Here is a 19,414-nt window from a genome sequence, read left to right as displayed (position 1 = left end):
TGCTTTCCAAAGGACTCACACACCCACTAAAATTGCCTTAGGGTATGTCTGTGCCAGCTGTTTTTCACTTGATTTGTTCCTGAATTTGGTGTATAAATAACCTGACCAGCTTTTTCACTTCTAACAGGACCTCAATAAATAGATATCTGTCACCTTAATATATTACACAGACATCTCAACATGCTCTTCAATGCAGATGTTGTATTTTAGTTATTTCCTAAATAATCAGGACTCCAGCATAATCCTAACCCAAGATCCGTCAGGGTAAGAGAGTTTGGATTTGGTGGGTTTGGGGGATCTCTTGGCTCAGCCATGGCTGAGCTGGTGATATGCTGGCACAAGGACTTCACCCCAGCACAGCCAATGTGGAGTGCAAGTTCCCCAAAAGGGATGTTCTGGGAGTGGGGCAGGAGCAGGAAAGGATAAAAACCCTCCACAAAGTGTGTCATAAGGCAAATTCCTCTGAATTCACCCTAAACAGAGCTTGCCACTAGTAACCTAAATTGGTGTAATTTGCATTACTTTCTATAGTTAATATTGCTCTGTAACTTACTTCTCAATTTCTACCTATTCACCCATCCCCATGCTTAGATACCTCATTCTCTCCCCTCCCCTTTCTTCTTAGTTAGTTTAGAATTGCATTCAGACAAAGGTGTTTTTTTGCCTTATTTGTTTGTTTCCATTCTTGAAGGCTGACATTCAAATAAGCTATATCATTTCTAGGCACAATGTAAACAATTATGCTGGGATTTTTTTTTCACAGGAATACCAATTGTTTCAATTTTGCATGTACTTTTTATAAAAAGCAAAACTATGTTTCTTTTTCATATGACTGAAATTTGCAAGTGTTCATGCAATGGTTCAGTGACTAATGTTGCAATCCTGAACATACTTGTGTAAGAGTGAGCTCCACTGAATGCAATGAGACTACTAAATAAACATACATGGTTCAGATTGTATTCTTACTGGGGGACGTGCACCTTACTCCTAGTAAATATGTGAAGGATCGCACTGCGCAAGGCACCTACCGTAAGATCCTCAATAAATAGTATTCATTAACATATTGTTAAAAACTTTGAAAAGAAAACAGAGAACTAATAACTGTTTCAATAGGACTAATTGGGGACCATGAAATGAAAAGGCTGGAGAGGAACCTTAGTGCCATCTAGTCCTCTGGAAAAGAGGTGGGAAGCAGTATTCTGTTCCCACAGAGACCAAATAGATGGCTATGGAGCACCCGCCCCCCAAGCAGGACATGAGCACAAAAGCTTTTCCTGCCTCATGATCCTGGTATTCACAGACATTATTTCCCTGATAATGGAGACAGACATCACACAGCCATCATGACAAGCAGCTATATCTTCCATCAATTTTCTAATCCAGTTTTAAAGCCATCCAAACTGGTAGCAACACCATATGGTAGCAAATTGCATAGGTTAATTATGCCTTGTGGGAAGAACTGCAACTTCATTCTCTACAAGAATTTGAAGGGTTTCCTCTGTTGTAAATGTGGTGCTTTTGAATGGCAGGGACTCCATCCTGTTCTGCTTCCCTGATGATCCACATTATAGCTGGTGACCAGTATGAGACACCTGTATACTCTTTTTCTGTATATAGGGTTCAGTGCACAAGTATTTGCCCAAGGCCTTGCAATTAACTGTGGGACAGTTATTTTGGTACATGATGAACTAAATAAATGAAGCATTTTCCAATAAGCTGGCTGAACTGGTCCTATTATGTTATAACTGGTGATAGATATTAATGACAGCTATTAATTGCAGTGTATGACTTTCAGCGAGAGTGAACTCCACCTTCTAATTCTTCTTCCAAATCAATACAGAAATCCTCCAGACCATTCAGGGATGTTACCTTTCCCACTGCAAATTAGACTGAAGTTGGGATGGTCTGTTCCTTATTACAGTACTATATTTCTGGATGTTACCCTGTAAACAGGAACTTTAAGCACAGGAGGTTTTTTTAAAAAATAAATGAAGCTGGGGGAAAACATAATACCCACATCTGTCAGAACTTCAAATATTAGATTTCATCATACTGCACGTCATGCTAGTACTCTCAGTTGTAAAAAGATTGGGCAAACAGACTTGTACACAGTGTTTTGCAACTACCGGTACATAGGCAAACTAATGGCAAGAATCTATTTAGATGTTGGCACTTATTCCTCTGTGTTATTTGTTGCATCATCTTTTAAATTGCATTATGTGCCCTTTATAAATACTTTTAAAATATATTGTTCTAAATTATCTGGATTTGATTTTCTTATTCTCACAAGAGAGAAGGAACATACTTTGTAGCTCCATCAAATAACTATTATAATAACTATTAAAAGAAATAAATGTGAACAAATTGCAACAATGCCTTATCAAATCAAATTGAATCAGGAATTACAGTTTATATCAAAGCAGTTAATTTCTAAAACTAAGACTATGGCAAAAAAATATTTTTATGCTCTGAAATTTCCCACTTTATTTGTTTTAAAAACTCTTATCATGCCTAGTTTTCCAAAGAAACTGAAGGTGGCTAACAAATCAGCAACAAAACATTATAAAACAAACAACAAACCCCAAATTAAGCACATACCCGCGGCCAAAATATTAAACTGAAAGCAATTTTAACTTTTCAAAACAACCATTAAAAAGCTAAGCTCTTTACAAGTGGAAACATGAATCATAAAGCTGGATTCCCCCCCCCCCCGACTCTGTAAACTGCAAATCCCAGAGAGCTTTGCAATTGTAAACTGTGATCAGAATTCGCTTCCACCAATAAGAGCAGGCTCATTCGAGGGTGTGCTTACAGAGTCTCGGGTGACATCTCAGTGTATAAAACCATCCGTAGAGAAGCTTCAGCATCACTGCACCTATCGGTTTTTCTGTAATCACTTTAAATAGCTTTGAACTGGTTAAAAAAACGCCTTTAAGCTTTTTGTGTTTCTGTTTTCAGAAAGTGGGAAAGTGCTTGCCAGATTGAAGCAGATGGATGCAATTTTGAACTGCAGACTGGAGGACATGGAAGATTTTTACAGCTTGCTAGGCTGTGATGAATTGTCTACAGTAAGACTAGTTAATTATGATTTTACTAATGCCCCCCTTAGTTCATTACATTTTTTAAAAATGTTCTTTCTTTGTCAATTGGTTTGATTTGGTGTATATGTGCTGTTTCTGTTCTTCCATAATTTCCCCATGTTTTCTGTACATATTTTTAGCAGTTGATCTGTTTTTCTCACCCCGTTAAGTTTTTTTTACCTATGCAACATTAAGCTGTTGAACACAATTAACTGTTCACACAGCTTTGTTTCAATAGAAGAGTTTGAATTTTTTCATTACAATTGTGTAACGTAAATATGAAGCAGTTCTGAAAGTAACTATTGGAGGCTTCCAGAAAGCTATACATGGCACAATCTTAAACATATTTGTTCGAAAGCAAATCCTCTTGAGCATAGTGGGGCTTACTCCCAGGTAAGATGCATAGAAATGCAACCTCAGTCTATATGTTACAGTTAATGATACTGCCATACCATATGTGAGTGTTGAATAACCTAGCCTGCTTTTGTGAATGTCGAAAATGTTAGATTTGCTGAGGGGCAACCTCAGCAATCACCAGTGAATAGTAATGATCATGTATTTTTCACCTTTACATCTGGCTGTCATTATTCACCAAATTCAGACCACCAGTTATGGGCTGTAGCATGCTTTAAAAAAAAATTACAGTAATTCACAGTGGACTAACAGCACACTCCTATGAAGTATTTACTTAGAAGTCCCACTGAGTTCAACTCCCAGGAAAGTATGCAAAAGATTATAAGTTAAATATTTTTCTTCCTTTTTGGAAACATCATAATAGAGACTTCAAATAGATCTAATGTTGCCTGCAATTTCTCCTCACTGGTGATCAAAATACTTGTTTACGTTTACTGCAAAATGATGATGATAACTAATCACCATCATTTTGCAGTGAAGGAATACAATTATCTGAATAGCACTTGAATAACCTTTTAATTGGTATATACCTAAGGAATTCTCTGCATTCTCTAGTTGTCCTGTGTTAACTTAAATAGTCCAGTTAATATCCAAATTATTATTATTATTATTATTATTATTATTATTATTATTATTAATTTGTACCCCGCCCATCTGGCTGGGTCTCCCCAGCCACTCTGGGCGGCTTCCAACAAATATTAAAATACATTAAAATATCACAGATTAAAAACTTCCCTAAACAGGGCTCAGTAGAGCTCAAAGCCTCAGTAGATTATATTTGAGGTTACAGTGGCACAGAATGTACCAGTAGTTACAGTTGTTCTGTTTAAAAAGATCTATGCTGATGTAAGGGAACAGCAATCTGGTACTTAGTGGATTTCATTGAAATCCTTGCTGGCTTTGAAAAGATAATATCCCTTCCCACAGTAAATAAAAACTTATTGTGAGTGTCCACATTTTGGGCTTGTGGATTTCACTTGCATTTTACTAGAACTTAGAGATCCACCAAGCAAAACAAGGTGAAAAAAGCACAGACTAAAAGAATGCTGAGCCCAGAAATTTGCTTTGAGTACCAGAGAGGAATGGAACTCTTTCAAGCAAAAATCCACTCTCAGTTACCACAAGCTTTCTTCACCTCAGTAGTTGAAGCAGGAAGAGGGGATATAATTTTCTTGATGCTATTGTTAAACAAGTTGGGAGTTGCAAATCTTTTCTGATCTGCAAACTACCAAGAGATCTACCAGTAGATCCAGATCTGCCTTCTGCCCACCCACTAAAGGTTTGCTGAGATGGCTTCCAGCAAGTGGCACTAGATTTTGCCTGCGTGAAAAGTCAGCATGGTTGATTTTTGTAATGAAAAGCTGTGTCAATGGAATAGTCATTTTGAACCACAACAAGTGGGTAGCATCCTAAGTGAAGTAAACAGAAATAAAATTTTATGAAAAAGCTGTCTGCTGGCTTTGAAAGCTGATCCACTGCACAAAAGTGATTTATGTTAGGGAGACAGAGATGTTTCACATTACAAACCATGAGCAGCAGACACAAGAGATTGCTGACAGCCATAGTATTGTGTGAGTCTGCCATTTTCAACAGAACCTATGTATGTTTTAGAATTAAAGAAATCTAGATATATGGAAAATGTTTTGCACTCAAGCAGCTTTGGGATTAATTTACCATATTTACACATATAGTGAGATATGTATATCCCAACATTGGTGGAGACTATTTCCAAGGAAATCTGACCTTGACTTCCACGGATCTTCTGTCGAATAAATGGTGCATGAACACATGCATAGACTTTATTTTGCTGGGTACTGAGGCTCTAGTGCCAACCTATAGCAAAAGAAGAGTTGCTTGACGCAGTTATTGGTAAGGGAAAATAAATATATTCCCCTATGCGCTGCCTGTATCAGGTAAAGATGGTGTAAGTGGTTGTTTCACTGTGAATACCAATTGCCACTATAGTAAATCTTACATTCAGTAAAATGGATAATACAAACCCATGAGTTTTACACATGGTGCCATACATACTTGTGTAAGAAACAAGTCATATATGAAGCTTCCATAGGTACAGTATATTTTTTCGTAAGAAAACAACTTCCATCCATTCTTCAATTGTTTGTCTAGGTTGAACAAATTATTTCAGAATTTAAGGTTCGAGCCCTCGCATGTCATCCTGACAAGCATCCTGGAAACCCTCAAGCTGGTATGTGGTTTTTCCTTTTCTCTCTCAAAATGAAACAGGTGATGTTACACAGAACAGTGGTTCAGGATTTTGAGAGCTGTTGGCCAAAGCACCCCCTAACCCTGACAAAGGTAAAAGGTAAAGTGACTGCTGACCATTAGGTCCAGTCGCGGATGACTCTGGGGTTGCGCGCTCATCTCGCTCTATAGGTGGAGGGAGCTGGTGTTTGTCCACAGACAGATTCCGGGTCATGTGGCCAGCATGACTAAGCTGCTTCTGGCGAAGCAGAGCAGTGCACGGAAATGCCGTTTACCTTCCCACCTATTTATCTACTTACACTTGACGTGCTTTTGAACTGCTAGGTAGGCAGGAACTGGGACCAAGCAATGGGAGCTCACCCTGTGTGCAGGAATTCGAACTGTCGACCTTCCAATTGGCAAGCCCTAGGCACTGTGTTTTACACCACAGCACCACCCCCGTCCCTAACCCTGACAAAGGAGTGGGGTGCAAATCAAAAATTCCAAAACATGCTGCCTTTCCTGCCATCTTGTGAAAGGTAAGACTGGTCACCCTGCTGTGGAAGTTCACCCTCTACAAGTATATGGGCCCTAGCAAATGCCCAGCCTTGTCACTTGATGGCACTGGCTACGATAGAAGAAGTTAAGGCACAAGTATCCTCAGTTTCCTGCCTAATACTTTGCCCTATTTACATATATGCAGCACACTTCGTTTTATTTATATTTGTGTGGCACACTTCCTTTTCAGCAGCAAGTTGAACTATATGGCCCTAATGCTTATACAAACATTGATTCTGGAGGAAAATCATAGCTACTCTATTCTTTAGTGCAGTTGTTTGGCAACGTAGGTTTAATAGGGTGGCTTACAAAATCAAATGCTTCACTTCCCTTTTTTGAAACAAATTACGGTCCAGCTTTTTTTCTCCAAATGATCTACAGCTAAAGTAAAGCATTAAGCAACAGATGGGGCTTTATGAAGTTGCAACCCTGTTAACATGTGCACTTATTTTTTGAACAAGAAATAGTCATAAGAGACTATGCAAACTCAGGGTGTTTAATATTGTATAGATTTATTTGCATTTCAATTTTTTTTACACATTTTGGGTTTTATCCAATGTTAATCCTACACATAGTAGACCCATTGAAGTTGTGGATGTGACTCATTTAGATTCATTAATTCCAATGGGTCTATGCTCAGTAGGACTTAGTTGGGTATAACCCTTTGTTTTAAATATTAAAATTATATTTGGCAGTACATTGTTTCTGGACCTGTGCAGAGTAATAATTTGGGAACAACTAAGATGTGGGAAGGGGGTAATGGGATTGTGTTTGTGTTAAAGGTGGTTAACCCGTTTCATGCCCACTGTTTATCCACATCAAATTGTCCCCCAAGTGAAAAATATTTTGAACCTCATGGAGGAAATGTTGCCAGAAAGGACATTTTGGAGTGAAAATAAGGTAGAGTACCTGCCTTCCCACTTAATCACTCAAAATCTCTTTCCAAAGCTATTTTTGCTTTCTAAAATGGTATTGGGCCACTGCTAACACACATTTCCATGTAATGTGTAGTTAAAAAATCAGAGGCAAATGACAAAATTGTATATTATGCAAATAAGAATGAGGAGTAAAAAAAAAATCATGTTTATGGGTCTAGTGAATGTATATTTATTCTTCATATTATTTACGTCATGACTAGATGTTAAAATACTGCCTTGTCCCTTTTATCTAAATTGCTTCCTGCAGAAGATTTATCAGCTTGCCAATCAGGGATGAGGGAGAAACATAACTGGAAAACTAAACTGTATGACGTTTTGTTTGTGTTTGCCAGTCCCTGTTAGCATTTTAATTCACTGCCTTTCAAAAGATCTATCTAGTATAGTAAACTGACATGAATGAATGTAATAATAATGATCATATAATACAGTGTTTTTCAACCACTGTTCCGCGGCACACTAGTGTGCCGCGAGATGTTGCCTGGTGTGCCGTGGGAAAAATTGAAAAATTCAAGAGAATTACTTTATATATAGTCAATATAGGCACAGAGTTAAAATTTTTAACATTTTCTAATGGTGGTGTGCCTCGTGATTTTTTTCATGAAACAAGTGTGCCTTTGCCCAAAAAAGGTTGAAAAACACTGATATAATAGAAAGGTGACTCATAGAAAAAATATAAATCTCCATAATCTTTACACAGATGGTTACTAAGGATGCGGACTTATGTTTCTGTTATAGTATGGAAACTTTCATATCCACTGGAAAAAATGAGATCACCCTAATGCGATAGGGAAGTTTTTGTTTTGTAGTAGACCTAATATGTGCATATCACTGCTCTCATGATGCTCTTGGAACTATCTGTTCTGTTTCACTTGTATATACCTGGTTGCCTTTGATGACTTATTCTTTTTTAGTCATCGTGATTGCATTTGAAATCTTCAAAATCAAACTAAGGGCTCCTCCAGGTGACCTATTTATTGAGTATTCATCCTGATTTGCTTGCGCAATGCTTTTGTGGAGAGTTAGACTATATTTATTGAGCGTTTGTTCTGATTTGCTTGTGGGGTGTTTGAACACTTTCCTATAATCACTTCACACCTTTCAATATATGTCTCCTGTCACTTCCCAAACTGCAATAAGTCTGATTTTTTAAAAAAGAATAAGTGAATTTGTCATGCTAAGGAGATAGTGTGCTTTAATAATTTTTAACTACAAACCTAAATTTTTATAATGCACTTGAATCCCTTCTGCAAAATATTGACAGTGGATATATCCTCCACGCTGAGTGATATCCAACAAAGGATTATTGTTATTATTATTGCAATTAATTTATTTATTGCCTTCTAAATCACTGACTGAAAGTCATTTACACATAAAATAATTAAAAACACAAAAAAGCAACACATACATTTCAGTAAAATTTTCATAAAATTTTCTTCTGTCTCTGATTTGTAGTGGAGAATTTTCAGAAGCTACAGCAAGCCAAAGAAATCCTCACCAATGAAGAGAGCCGATCTCGCTATGATTACTGGCGGAGAAGCAATATTACCATCCCGTTCCAGCAGTGGGAGGCTCTGAGCAACTCAGTCAAAACAGTTAGTTTTGGTTTATGCATCTATAATTCTTGGGGAATAGAAAAAAGAGGCCATTCTGTGGGTGGGGAAGTTCTCTACTAGCTAGCATTGTTCAGCAAGGGGAATGGGAATCAGTGAGGATATCATTCACCCTTAGGCAAGCATGTGTAGCTGTGTTACAACTCACAAATGCCACTGATTTGTTTGCTTTTTGTCTAGTCAATGCACTGGGCTGTCAGAGGTAAAAAAGAGCCAATGCTGGAAGCTCCCGTTTTAAATCTTAATGATAAGATGGCTGACAATTTCCCCCAGAAATCTGAAAACAACAATCATGAGCAGCTGGATGACCAAAGGGGGCTAGAAGACTTTGACCCCACTGCTGGGAAGCTGCTGTCACCAAAGAGCCCTGATTCCCCAGGTAAATAGTTTGTGGTTCCAGTGCTTGACACAGAAAAAAATCCAGATAATTGGGACTGGCACCAGATAAGTGAAATATGCAGCCTTCTTTTATTCTCGGAGGTGGGCTTTGTCCTCATGTGGGTTTGCATGAAGATCAGGTATGCTTCTCGGTGTACCTGATCCCTGCAAGCTGCATGGCATCTGTGCACAGCTCATCTGAATCTCCTACATAGCACACCCAAGAAATTGTAGGGTGTTCAGATGGTGTAGTCCATAGGGCATCATGCTGCACATGTCTTTCTGAGTACTGCGCTTCATACTTCTCATGTTTCAGCTGGAGCTAGTTCACATGTGCATGAGTGTCCCTTGAAGACTGCAGGATCAAGTGCTAACGTGGTGTGTGAGTGTGAGATTGCAGGTCAAACATCACAGATGGAGCTTCCCTATCATCTCAAACACAGTGTAGCAGGCCACACATTCAGATGGAATTTTCAAATGATTTTGAAGAACAGAATAGCTTTTGTTAACAGTGCAGTAACAAATGCTGAGAAATGAAGTGATGTGCATGCATGTATGAACTAGGTGCAGAATAGGAAGGGCAGGAAACTTCCTTGAACTTTTATCTCTGAAGGACAGCTGGTGGGAGAGACAAAGTACCATAAAAATTGGGGATACTAATCCTTGGTAGAGTGGGAGCCAGTGTTACTGATTTACGGGCCCAAAATATATGTATGGACAAAGAAACCCAACAATTTGGCAAGCTTCGTTCCTTAAACCTCAAAGTGGCTTTACCATGCAGGTTCTCTTTGGGATACATTGTGATGCTGGTTTCTTAATATTGTGTATGTGCATGGTACTGAGCCAACCCAGGACTAGGTCTAGTTGTGTGCATGGCTTGAATGCACCCCCCTCCACCAAGTTACCTAGCTTCATCTACAGTTTTTGGCCTTTCCTAAATGAATGGATAAGCACAGAGTTGGTGGTTTTTGTATTACAGGAGTTTTACTTTATAAACCCAAAGTACCATTTCCTCTCTACTAGCTGATTCTTTTCTCTCTCTCTCTCTCTCTCTCTCTCTCTCTCTCTCTCTCTCTCTCTCTCTCTCAATTCCCCCCACTCCCTTACAGGATTTTCCGATCCAAACCGTTGGCATTTGCGCTTTCGTTGGTCTGGTGACACTCCATCTGAACTCTTGCGGAAGTTTAGAAACTATGAAATATGAAGCAGAAGACCAAATACCATGCAGAAGACCAACTATATGTTGAACACTGTGTTCACCATTTCAGTATTTTGCATATGTTCATAAAGGAGTGTCTTTGAATATTATTTAACTAGGTATGGTAGTTTTGTACGATTGATGCCACAATTTCCCATGCAAAATACCATGTATAGTTTGCTTGTTTTTTTTTTTAATGTTGGCAGGTATTTTCATGTTATTCATTATTAGCAGAAGTAATATGTGAATACAGTTAACCGCTTTTTCCAACGTTCATACTTAATGTATACGTGAGCTGTTTCCTATCATTATTGAACAGTTGGGAAAAGCACATGTTACTCAACATCCTTGATCCCTTATATCTTTATGCCCTTGTTTCCTGCTATATTCCTTCAAACAGCCTTTAGCCCTTTAACTCTACCATACTCATCCAACCAAAGGTATCCTATATTCTTCTTATTTTCTCTTGCCACCAGCCACTGATAACTGGTTCTCTCTCTTTCCATATTAACTTTCTCATGCTACCACTCAGTATCATTTCAAAACCTACCTTTCCTGGGAAACTTTTGATATAACCCTTTGAGTCTTTATCCCCCACATAAAAAAACAGCATCTACTTATATTTAGTTCTTGTTGTCCTATCCCCTGAGGGACAAACTACATGTTAATTTGGATAACCTAACATAGAATAATAGAATTGTAGAGTTGCAAGGGAGTCAAGGGTCATCTAGTCCAACCCCCTGCAGTGCAAGAATCTTCATGCTCGAACCCACAATCCTGAGATTAAGAGTCTCATACTCTACCGATGGAGCTATCTTTAATTTTTTCTTTTTATAAAAGTAGTTTCAGGACCCCCATTGTTTGCTATTGTGCATCAAGAAGGGTTCTAATATTTTCACCCTATCACTGCTTTCTTTCTCACTTTCTCTCTCTCTCTCTCTCTCTCTCTCTCTCACACACACACACACACACTCACACTCACACACACACACTATGTTGGGATCTCCAATGTAGCACATATTTGCGTTTCTCTTCTTTTGCTTCATTGCCAAAATTTAGAACGGAAGTTTGTTGTGACTGTTACCTGCCTTTTTCTTTCTTTCTTTTTGCTTGTAATACTCTCTAAACATCATGTACAGTACACTGATGGCACTACAGGATATAAATAAATAATATTACTATAACATAATTGTAACTCATAGTTAACAGTTGAAGACTGATCTGTCTTACATGCAGCTATGTTATTTCTCAGAAGTTTTGTTCTTGCTTTTCCGTGGACTCTCATGTAGTATAGCAGGCATCCCCAAACTCGGCCCTCCAGATGTTTTGGGACTACAACTCCCATCATCCCTAGCTAACAGGACCAGTGGTCAGGGATGATGGGAATTGTAATCCCAAAACATCTGGAGGGCCAGGTTTGGGAGTGCCTGTGGTATAGTATTCTGTGCTCACCCTCCTCTCTACAATGTTCACTAAAATTGTTCAACCAGCAGTGCAGGCACCTTGTCAGTTTGTGTCCATTTCTGGATGATAAGAAGTATACTTTCCTGTTTGACTTCTCCTCTCATGCACCTTGAGAAAGTAGCATGAGAACCATGGGATCCAGAATGGCAGGGTCCTGGTTCGTTTTCTCAGACAAAGATGATGTTGCCTCTTGTTAAGGTGGCTTGAGCCATGTTTAGCACAGTTGCCACCAGTTTCAGTATCTTTGGCACACTGCACCACTGCTGCGTTAATACTTTTGGTGGCACTATCCTTCTGCTAAGATGCTGAAGGGATATTATCTTTCTGCTAATAACAGTGTGAATTAATATGACATGTGGGCACTGAATATTCCCCTTCCTTGCACCAGAAGCTCTGCTTTGGGAATTTCTACCAGACACAACTTCAACATTTTAAGCACTTATTTGAAAGTGTAAGCACCAGAACCTTCCTTTAAAAAGAAAGACCTGTGCCTGGTACCAATCTTTTGGGATGCAGAAAGCAAAGCTATTTGTATACATGAGTTTAGCATGGCACTGGCCCATTGTCAGTCATTTAAAATTTCAGCGTGAAATGGTTTTGTGTGCCTGAACCATAGCCTATTGTATATTATTAAAACTGTATTGATATCTTGCATTGAACACAAAAGGTGATGTGTAGTCTGATTTGTTTCTTTTCTTGTATGTTCTGTTGCCTTTATATTAATAAATTATTTTGAAGTTGAGTATAAATGTTGCCTACTCCTTTTTGTTTTATTTCCTCCTTCTCTTTGTTTTACCATTTGAGTAAATCACAAGACAGAGAAGTACTGTGGGAAAGCAGACAATTCTACAAAAATTAATAATCATATAGTCAGGGAGCATTTTTCAAGTTTTGAGGATATTTTAGATTTATTTGTTTGAGCAGCTAAAGAAATCATTTTTCTAGTATCTCCGGAAACCAAACCGGCCTCTGCCTAGGTGATTCACTTTAGCTTGGATCAAGGGAATGGAGGAACTCCTCTATTATGAAAGGTTGGAAAAATGGTGAGCAAGGGTGTATAAAATGATAGAGGTGTATAAAATTGGGCATGATGGAATAAGTGAATAAAGAGGGTTCTCTTTCTCTCGCCCTCCTTGTTCTCCTCTGATAATACTAAAACCCACAGCCATCCAATGAAGCTGCTTGTTGGAAGATTCAGAACAGACAAAAGGAATTGCCTACCATAAGATGTGCTAATAGTCACCAACTCAGATGACAGTGGGTGAATAAAATCATATAGGAAGATTTATTCAGTGAAATAACCCAGTCCCAGACCATACTGTTGTGAGCTTGGGGTGCCAGCCCCCTACATTCCTGGATCCAGTAAGTGCTTGAATTTAATCAAGCGTCCTGAACTCGTGGGTTTCAGCAATGGTTGAAATACAAGCCAGGCTAGTTTCCTGATGTAATTGCCATTAAGAAAACAAGGGAAAGGTGATATTAAGAAAGTAAGGAGATGGGGCTCTGTGCCAATATGAGTTGGTTCCCCTTCTCTAGCTCTTAAGATAGTTAGGAAAAGTCAGATTTGAGTTCCCAATGAGGTGACCTAGGGGGGAAAGATGGCAGGATGGAAAAGGCAGAGGCAGAGCACAATGCTTGATTTCTGTTTGAATTCAGGGCTGCAGCTATGGGAGAAACAAGACTCTTCTGGGCTGTTAATGCTGCGAACCCCTCCATTATAGGCTCAGGTTGTATATATGTGTAAATAAACCACATATCATAAAGGCACCACAGTCTCTGCTGTGCCTCATTTCCAAAATGGAAACATGAATCCTGAATAAGGCGCCTGGAACCCCCTGGAATCTTGCACTGCTTGGAGATTTGGAGTGGTGTGTGACAATACTTTATAGGTAACAAACAACACCTTAAACTGAGGTGGGAAATGCATTGGAAGCCATTATTAGGCATAAGATACATTCCATTGTAAAACTACATTACATTGCATGGTAGAACTCCTAGAGGACTGTTTTTAGCAGTAGAGTACATGGTTTGAATGTAGAAGATTCCTGATTCAATCTTTGGCATCTCCAGTTAAACAGGATAGGTAGTAGGATGGTAAATACATTTTCCTGAGACTCTGGAGAGCCACTGGGCTAGATGGATAATTAGTTTGACCATTTCTCTAGGGCACATACCGGTATTTCAACTTCTAAAATTATGTCCACAGACTCTACATACCTCCGTTAATAGTTATCCCAAGGATTTATCTAGTGATTAAACAAAGGGATTTTGATGAGTGATGCTCATCCATTGTAGGGCCTGTGGTAAATTAATAGGTTATATGAATCTAGAACTAAAATAATAGCAAAGCTCTAAAGTCTAATTTTCAGTGGATACCCTCTCCCACAGCTTCATGCAAAATTAGCATGAATGTGAATAGCTTGTCATTTAAAATACTTATCTTTCTACGACTAGGCAGCAAGAAAGATTGCTTCCTTTTGTTCTGAGCAACAGGACAATAGCACCATACACATCAATAGTAGCAAGTGCTACTGATGAGTAATATGGTAATTGAGGGGTTTTAATTTCCTGAAGGCAGTCACCACCTCCTTCCAAATTCATAAAAAATGAATGGCAAGGGCAGTTTGGTGTGATTGGCAGCGCATGAAATGTTATAAAGCTGATGTAATTGCAAAGCCAGTGATAAAACTGTCTCGCACAATAAAATACTTTGTATACTTTCAGGTTCAGATGTTGTGATATGCATCAGTCGCTAGCGCTTGGCGTTATTGCTTCTCGGCATCTGTTTGACCTATCAGTGTCACCAATGCTCTCTAAGCTCCAGTATCAATCAACCCTTTTGTGTGTGTGTGTGTGTGTGTGTGTGTGTGTGTGTGTGTGTTCTGTCTGTTCTATTGGTTCATTCCCTACAACTTCCCAGCTAACTCTGCAGCTGGCTGTTTCTACCTTTTGCAAATGGTGGCTTGGATCCCCTCAGTGGGCTCAAGGAATCCTATGTGTTGACAGAGGCCTAGCTCAGAGGGTGGGTGAAAAGACGACTTTATGAAAGAGGACGGTGGCTTCAGTGCAATGTGAAGGACCACGGCTGTGTTCACACTTCAGTTTACTGTGCACTCACTGCATTTCCATTGCTAGATTTATCTTAAATGCATTATGTATCCTGTCCTTTCTTATAAAATACTTATGTTTGATGTTGTTTCTCAAACTAGCTTCAGTCCTGGTGAAGATAGATACCTTTCCCCTGCTTTTTTGCTTATCTGCTACAACTCTCCCCTTCCCCAGAAGCTGATTTCCTGCCCTGATGGTTTCCAAGTGTGTGTTGCAAAAGAGATAAATACTGTACTGTACACATCTGAAACCCCAAGAAGGAATGTGGAGAGTGGTGGGTGGCAGCTGAAAGGCAGTGGGTGAAAGAAGGGTTAAGCAACCCTCTCCCTGGCTATTTCTTTGTTGAAAATGGCCATTGGAGCTTTTTTATCCCAGGAGAAGCAGCCATTGTGATTTTTAATGCATGCATTTGCTTATCATGTGGGGTTTATCTCAGATATATGTGTGTCTATATTTTGAACCAGTGTTCAGAGAAAATGTACTTTGCTAGTCCTTGGAACTACACTTCCTCATTTTTTGGCACGTGATACCACCATTTACACTCTAGGCACAAAGGATTAATAAATTCACAATACAGACCTGTTGCATTAAATAAAATGATGTCAAACACTAGGGACAGAAAATTGAATGCAGAAAAATGAATGTTTTGGAAACTGTCAAGTATTATAGTTATTAAATGAGATGGTTTAGCCCTTTGTAGTTTCCTCTTATTATAAAGGTTTGTGACGAATAACACATTAAGAACACATGCCTTTTATGATGTGGATGTCTGGAATGGAGTTCTGACATCAAATCCTGGTGCCTAAGTGTCTGAATGTTAACAACACTTAATAGAAAGGATAGTAAACAAAATTTTTTTGATGCGATGAGGGAAATCTTCTAGTAAATCCCCACTACACATAAGTGTCTAATAATCCCACTACACAAAGTAGTTAAAGCAAACATCTTAGTTTGAATCAGTTTGGTCAAATTGACTTCAATGGGGCTGAGCCAGTTTAAATTCAAGAGCATTTGCTGAAGTCAACTGAGCCACATATTAACATTTTAATAAAGTTTCATTGCCTGATGCACATCAGGCCTATACTTAGGGCATTTGGCATGGATCAAGAGATGCATTGTGTTTCAACTCATTGTATGAAATTCAGCTGTGATCAGGAGTCTTTTTGAAGAAACAGACTTGGTTTTATTAGGAAATAAGTCCCACTGATTTATCTTAGAAAAGTAGCACCACTTTAATTACTTTTGTAGTTCAAATATGTGGGTACTTAATTGCTGGTTGCCAGGGGAAAACCCGAAAACAAACCATACAACCTGATCCTGTGCATGTCTACTTGGAGGAAAGTACCACTGATTTCAATGGGACAGACTTCCAATTAAGCTTGCATAACATTGTTTCCTAAAAACTGCAATCCCACCTACATTTCCTTGGGAGTAAGCCCCATTAAACTGAGTGATACTTAGTTTTGAACAAATATGCTTAGGATTGTTCAGTACAACTGAGGGAGGAAATATGGAATGCATAACAGTTTTCTATGATGCAAAATAACTCGGAGGCAGAAGATGATTTCATCTTTGTCACTACATTGACAGGATTATTAGCATGTTAGTTTGAAGTTTGAACAGAAAACAGGAGATCGATATTTTTTCTAAGCCTTTCCATTGACTTTCTACAAAGCTTCCAGCTAAAATTTAGGATAAGGTTGCCATAATGCACTAGGTTTAGAGTGGTCATGTCAGCTAGGAAGGAAATGTTTGGGATTTTCATGGAAATATCAAAGGAGAATTCTGTCACTGTCAAGAGGATGTCACCAGCACGATGACAGGCAAGAGTACATAGGGAACAGTGACTGTCTATCAACAACTGCTTAGTCATGACAAATAAAGAGAATTTTCATGTTCACTACAAATGTACCAGTTGCTCAGGGACGAACTACAATTTAGGAACTGTTCAGGGCTTGGTGTTGTTGATGGATGCACAGGTGGTGCTGGTGGCCAGCAGGGATGCTAACAGAATTTATTGGGCCCTGTAAAATGTATGTGGTTTTGGCCCCCTGCATCTCTCACCTGCTCCCCCTTGCAATCTACAGGTTAAGAACTTAATTCGTTCTGGAGGTCCGTTCTTAACCTGAAACTGTTCTTAACCTGAGGTACCACTTTAGCTAATGGGGCCTCCTGCTGCCGCTGCGCCGCGCAATTTCTGTTCTCATCTTGAAGCAAAGTTCTTAACCTGAGGTACTATTTCTGGGTTAGGGGAGTCTGTAACCTGAAGCATCTGTAACCCGAGGTACCACTGTATTGGCAAGAACTGCTGCTTGCATATCTAAACTTAACTAGCCCACATCGCAGGGCTGTTGAAAAGATAAAAAATGAAAAGACAATAAACATAACCTTGAATTCCAGGGAGAATCATCAAGGTATATCTAGATAATATTATTTCAAATATTTAAATAGATAAATAAATAAATAAATACACACAATAAATTCAGAAAAGCAGTCCACCCTTTGCTTTAACTGCAGTTTCATAGTTCTGATGTTTATGGTGAAAGGCCAAGACAAAAGAAATAGAGAAAGAAAATGCCAACCCTGATAAATATCAACAAGCAAAAATAAATAAATACTCCAAGTATTTACAGGTTCACAACTTTTAACTACCAACTCTGCATCTACCCCATCTCACAAGGCAGTTCTGAAGATAAAGGTGGGGAGGGGAGGCTAATGGATGCAGCCTTAAGCTCCTGGGAGGAAAAGCTAGATACAAATATACAACAACAACAAGCAACAAATACTCTAAGCATGTGCCGATTCACAGCCCTCAGCAACACAAACACACACAAAAACATTTTGCCAACCTTGACAAACAAAAAGTATCCTTGTGTAGCCTCTGTACCCTCCTGTCAACAGCCCTGCTCCAATCTGGAGGAAGGATGGGGTAAGAAAAACCAACCACCATGAAAAATTGCATGCTGGAAATGAAAAGTGCTGTTTAAGATCAAACAGATGTTGCATTTAATTTATAGTAAATTTTTAAAAAATGGGTGGGTGAGATTCAAGGAAAAGGTTAGGAGCAAAACACACAAACTGTGAACATTTCCCACCAAGTCTATATTTTTTTTCATTTCTATTCTAATTTATTGCAGTGCCTTTCTAGTAATTAGCATTCAAGGCAATTTACCCACAAAGTAGAACAAATACAACAATTCTAAAAACCAAACTGCCCCTGAAACATGAGACAGTTGCACAATATGGGGAGGGGTGGGATTATTGCCAAAGTCCATAAAAGTAAAGCCTTTGTCAGGCTTTCAAATTCCCCCCTTAAAATCAATGGGTGGAGGGAGGGCGAGCGAGGGCACGGCAGCAGTCCCTGCCCACGATGTCTATGCGCTGATTGGCTGCGAATGCGGAATGTGCGCGCGTACAACTTGTACCCGAGACGCCACGGAGAAAGTTACGCACGTGCGAGTGTGCGTGCCCGGCTCTGTACATACGCAGGAGGACTAATCGGGAAGATTCTACAATCGAGACAGGGCGAGCCACCCCGACCCCTTCCAGGCAGTATACGAAGGTCTGAAAAAGAGTTTAACTGTACACTAAACATTTTTTTAATATAAATAAATGAAAGATCGAACGCTGTCATACCAACCGTGGGCATTTAAAGGAGGCAACGTTTAAATTGGCACGATGCACTCGAATGTTTCATTCAATTCGATATTTATGGTACGACCGCTAGTAAATGTTGCGGATTCCCTTACGCAATGATAGGGTATGAAAATAATAAAAAATACCCCTCGCACTTTCGCAGCGAGCAGGGTTCGAACCTGCGCGGGGAGACCCCATTGGATTTCAAGTCCAACGCCTTAACCACTCGGCCATCGCTGCTACATGGAAGCGAGAGGCAAACAGAACTATTTAGCAGAACAGGAAACGGCTTCTGCTACTTACCTTCGCTTGCCAATCAAAGTTAAAGTGCCCAAACAGAAAACGGCGTTTCTCCGCTGCTCCAATTAAGACCGGAGAAAGGCGGGACTACGGGTCTTCTTAGAAAACAGGATCTAGCCGAGCAATGGTGTCTCTTCGGAGGTGCCAAAGTGGCAGCACCGCGAAAGATGTCATCCCTTTTCTGCTCCCTGTAGTGCTGTTTCCAGAGACCCACAATCCTCCCCTCAGATTAAAAAACTATCCCCCAGCTTCACAGGGCGTTTTGGCTCTCTCCCCACCCCTGCGCCAAAACAGTCCCCTCGCCCCAATATAATTCATGTCATTGAACGTAGTTCATAATTTAAACTCGATTCAAAAAACTGGCGGGAAAGCTCCCCCCCCCCCGAGATATAGGAGAATGCGCCTGAGGTGAGAAAGATTTAGCTGCCACACTGACTGGAGGTCTCCCATGTTCTCCACAGAGCAGCTGGTCCAACCTCCACCTCAGAGCTGTGGTGAGGTGACGAATTGTAATCTGTGTGGAGGAAT

General features: G+C 39.5%; 1 protein-coding gene and 1 non-coding gene across 3 annotated transcripts; one reads left to right on the top strand and one right to left on the bottom strand.

Annotated features, from left to right (window-relative positions):
- Positions 1 to 2,837: 2,837 nt before the first annotated feature.
- DNAJC12 (DnaJ heat shock protein family (Hsp40) member C12) lies at positions 2,838 to 11,135 on the top strand. Of its 2 annotated transcripts, none has more exons than XM_033148945.1 (5): positions 2,838 to 3,068; positions 5,622 to 5,700; positions 8,645 to 8,784; positions 9,076 to 9,181; positions 10,290 to 11,135. In XM_033148945.1, the coding sequence occupies exons 1-5, from the start codon at positions 2,991 to 2,993 to the stop codon at positions 10,382 to 10,384; spliced, it is 498 nt and encodes a 165-aa protein (XP_033004836.1). In that variant the 5' UTR covers positions 2,838 to 2,990; the 3' UTR covers positions 10,385 to 11,135. The 2 variants fall into 2 exon arrangements, with proteins under 2 accessions (XP_033004836.1, XP_033004835.1); XM_033148944.1 differs by having other exon boundaries at positions 2,842 to 3,068; positions 8,983 to 9,181.
- Positions 11,136 to 18,744: 7,609 nt separating this feature from the next.
- On the bottom strand, positions 18,745 to 18,826 carry TRNAS-UGA. Its single transcript has one exon. It is a non-coding gene; the product is annotated as a tRNA-Ser (tRNA).
- Between the last annotated feature and the right edge of the window lie 588 nt (positions 18,827 to 19,414).

Source organism: Lacerta agilis, chromosome 5, assembly GCF_009819535.1.
Source record: "Lacerta agilis isolate rLacAgi1 chromosome 5, rLacAgi1.pri, whole genome shotgun sequence".
NCBI lineage: Eukaryota > Metazoa > Chordata > Lepidosauria > Squamata > Lacertidae > Lacerta > Lacerta agilis.
Note: the sequence above shows the minus strand (reverse complement) of the source record. Positions and strands in the feature narration are given on the sequence as shown.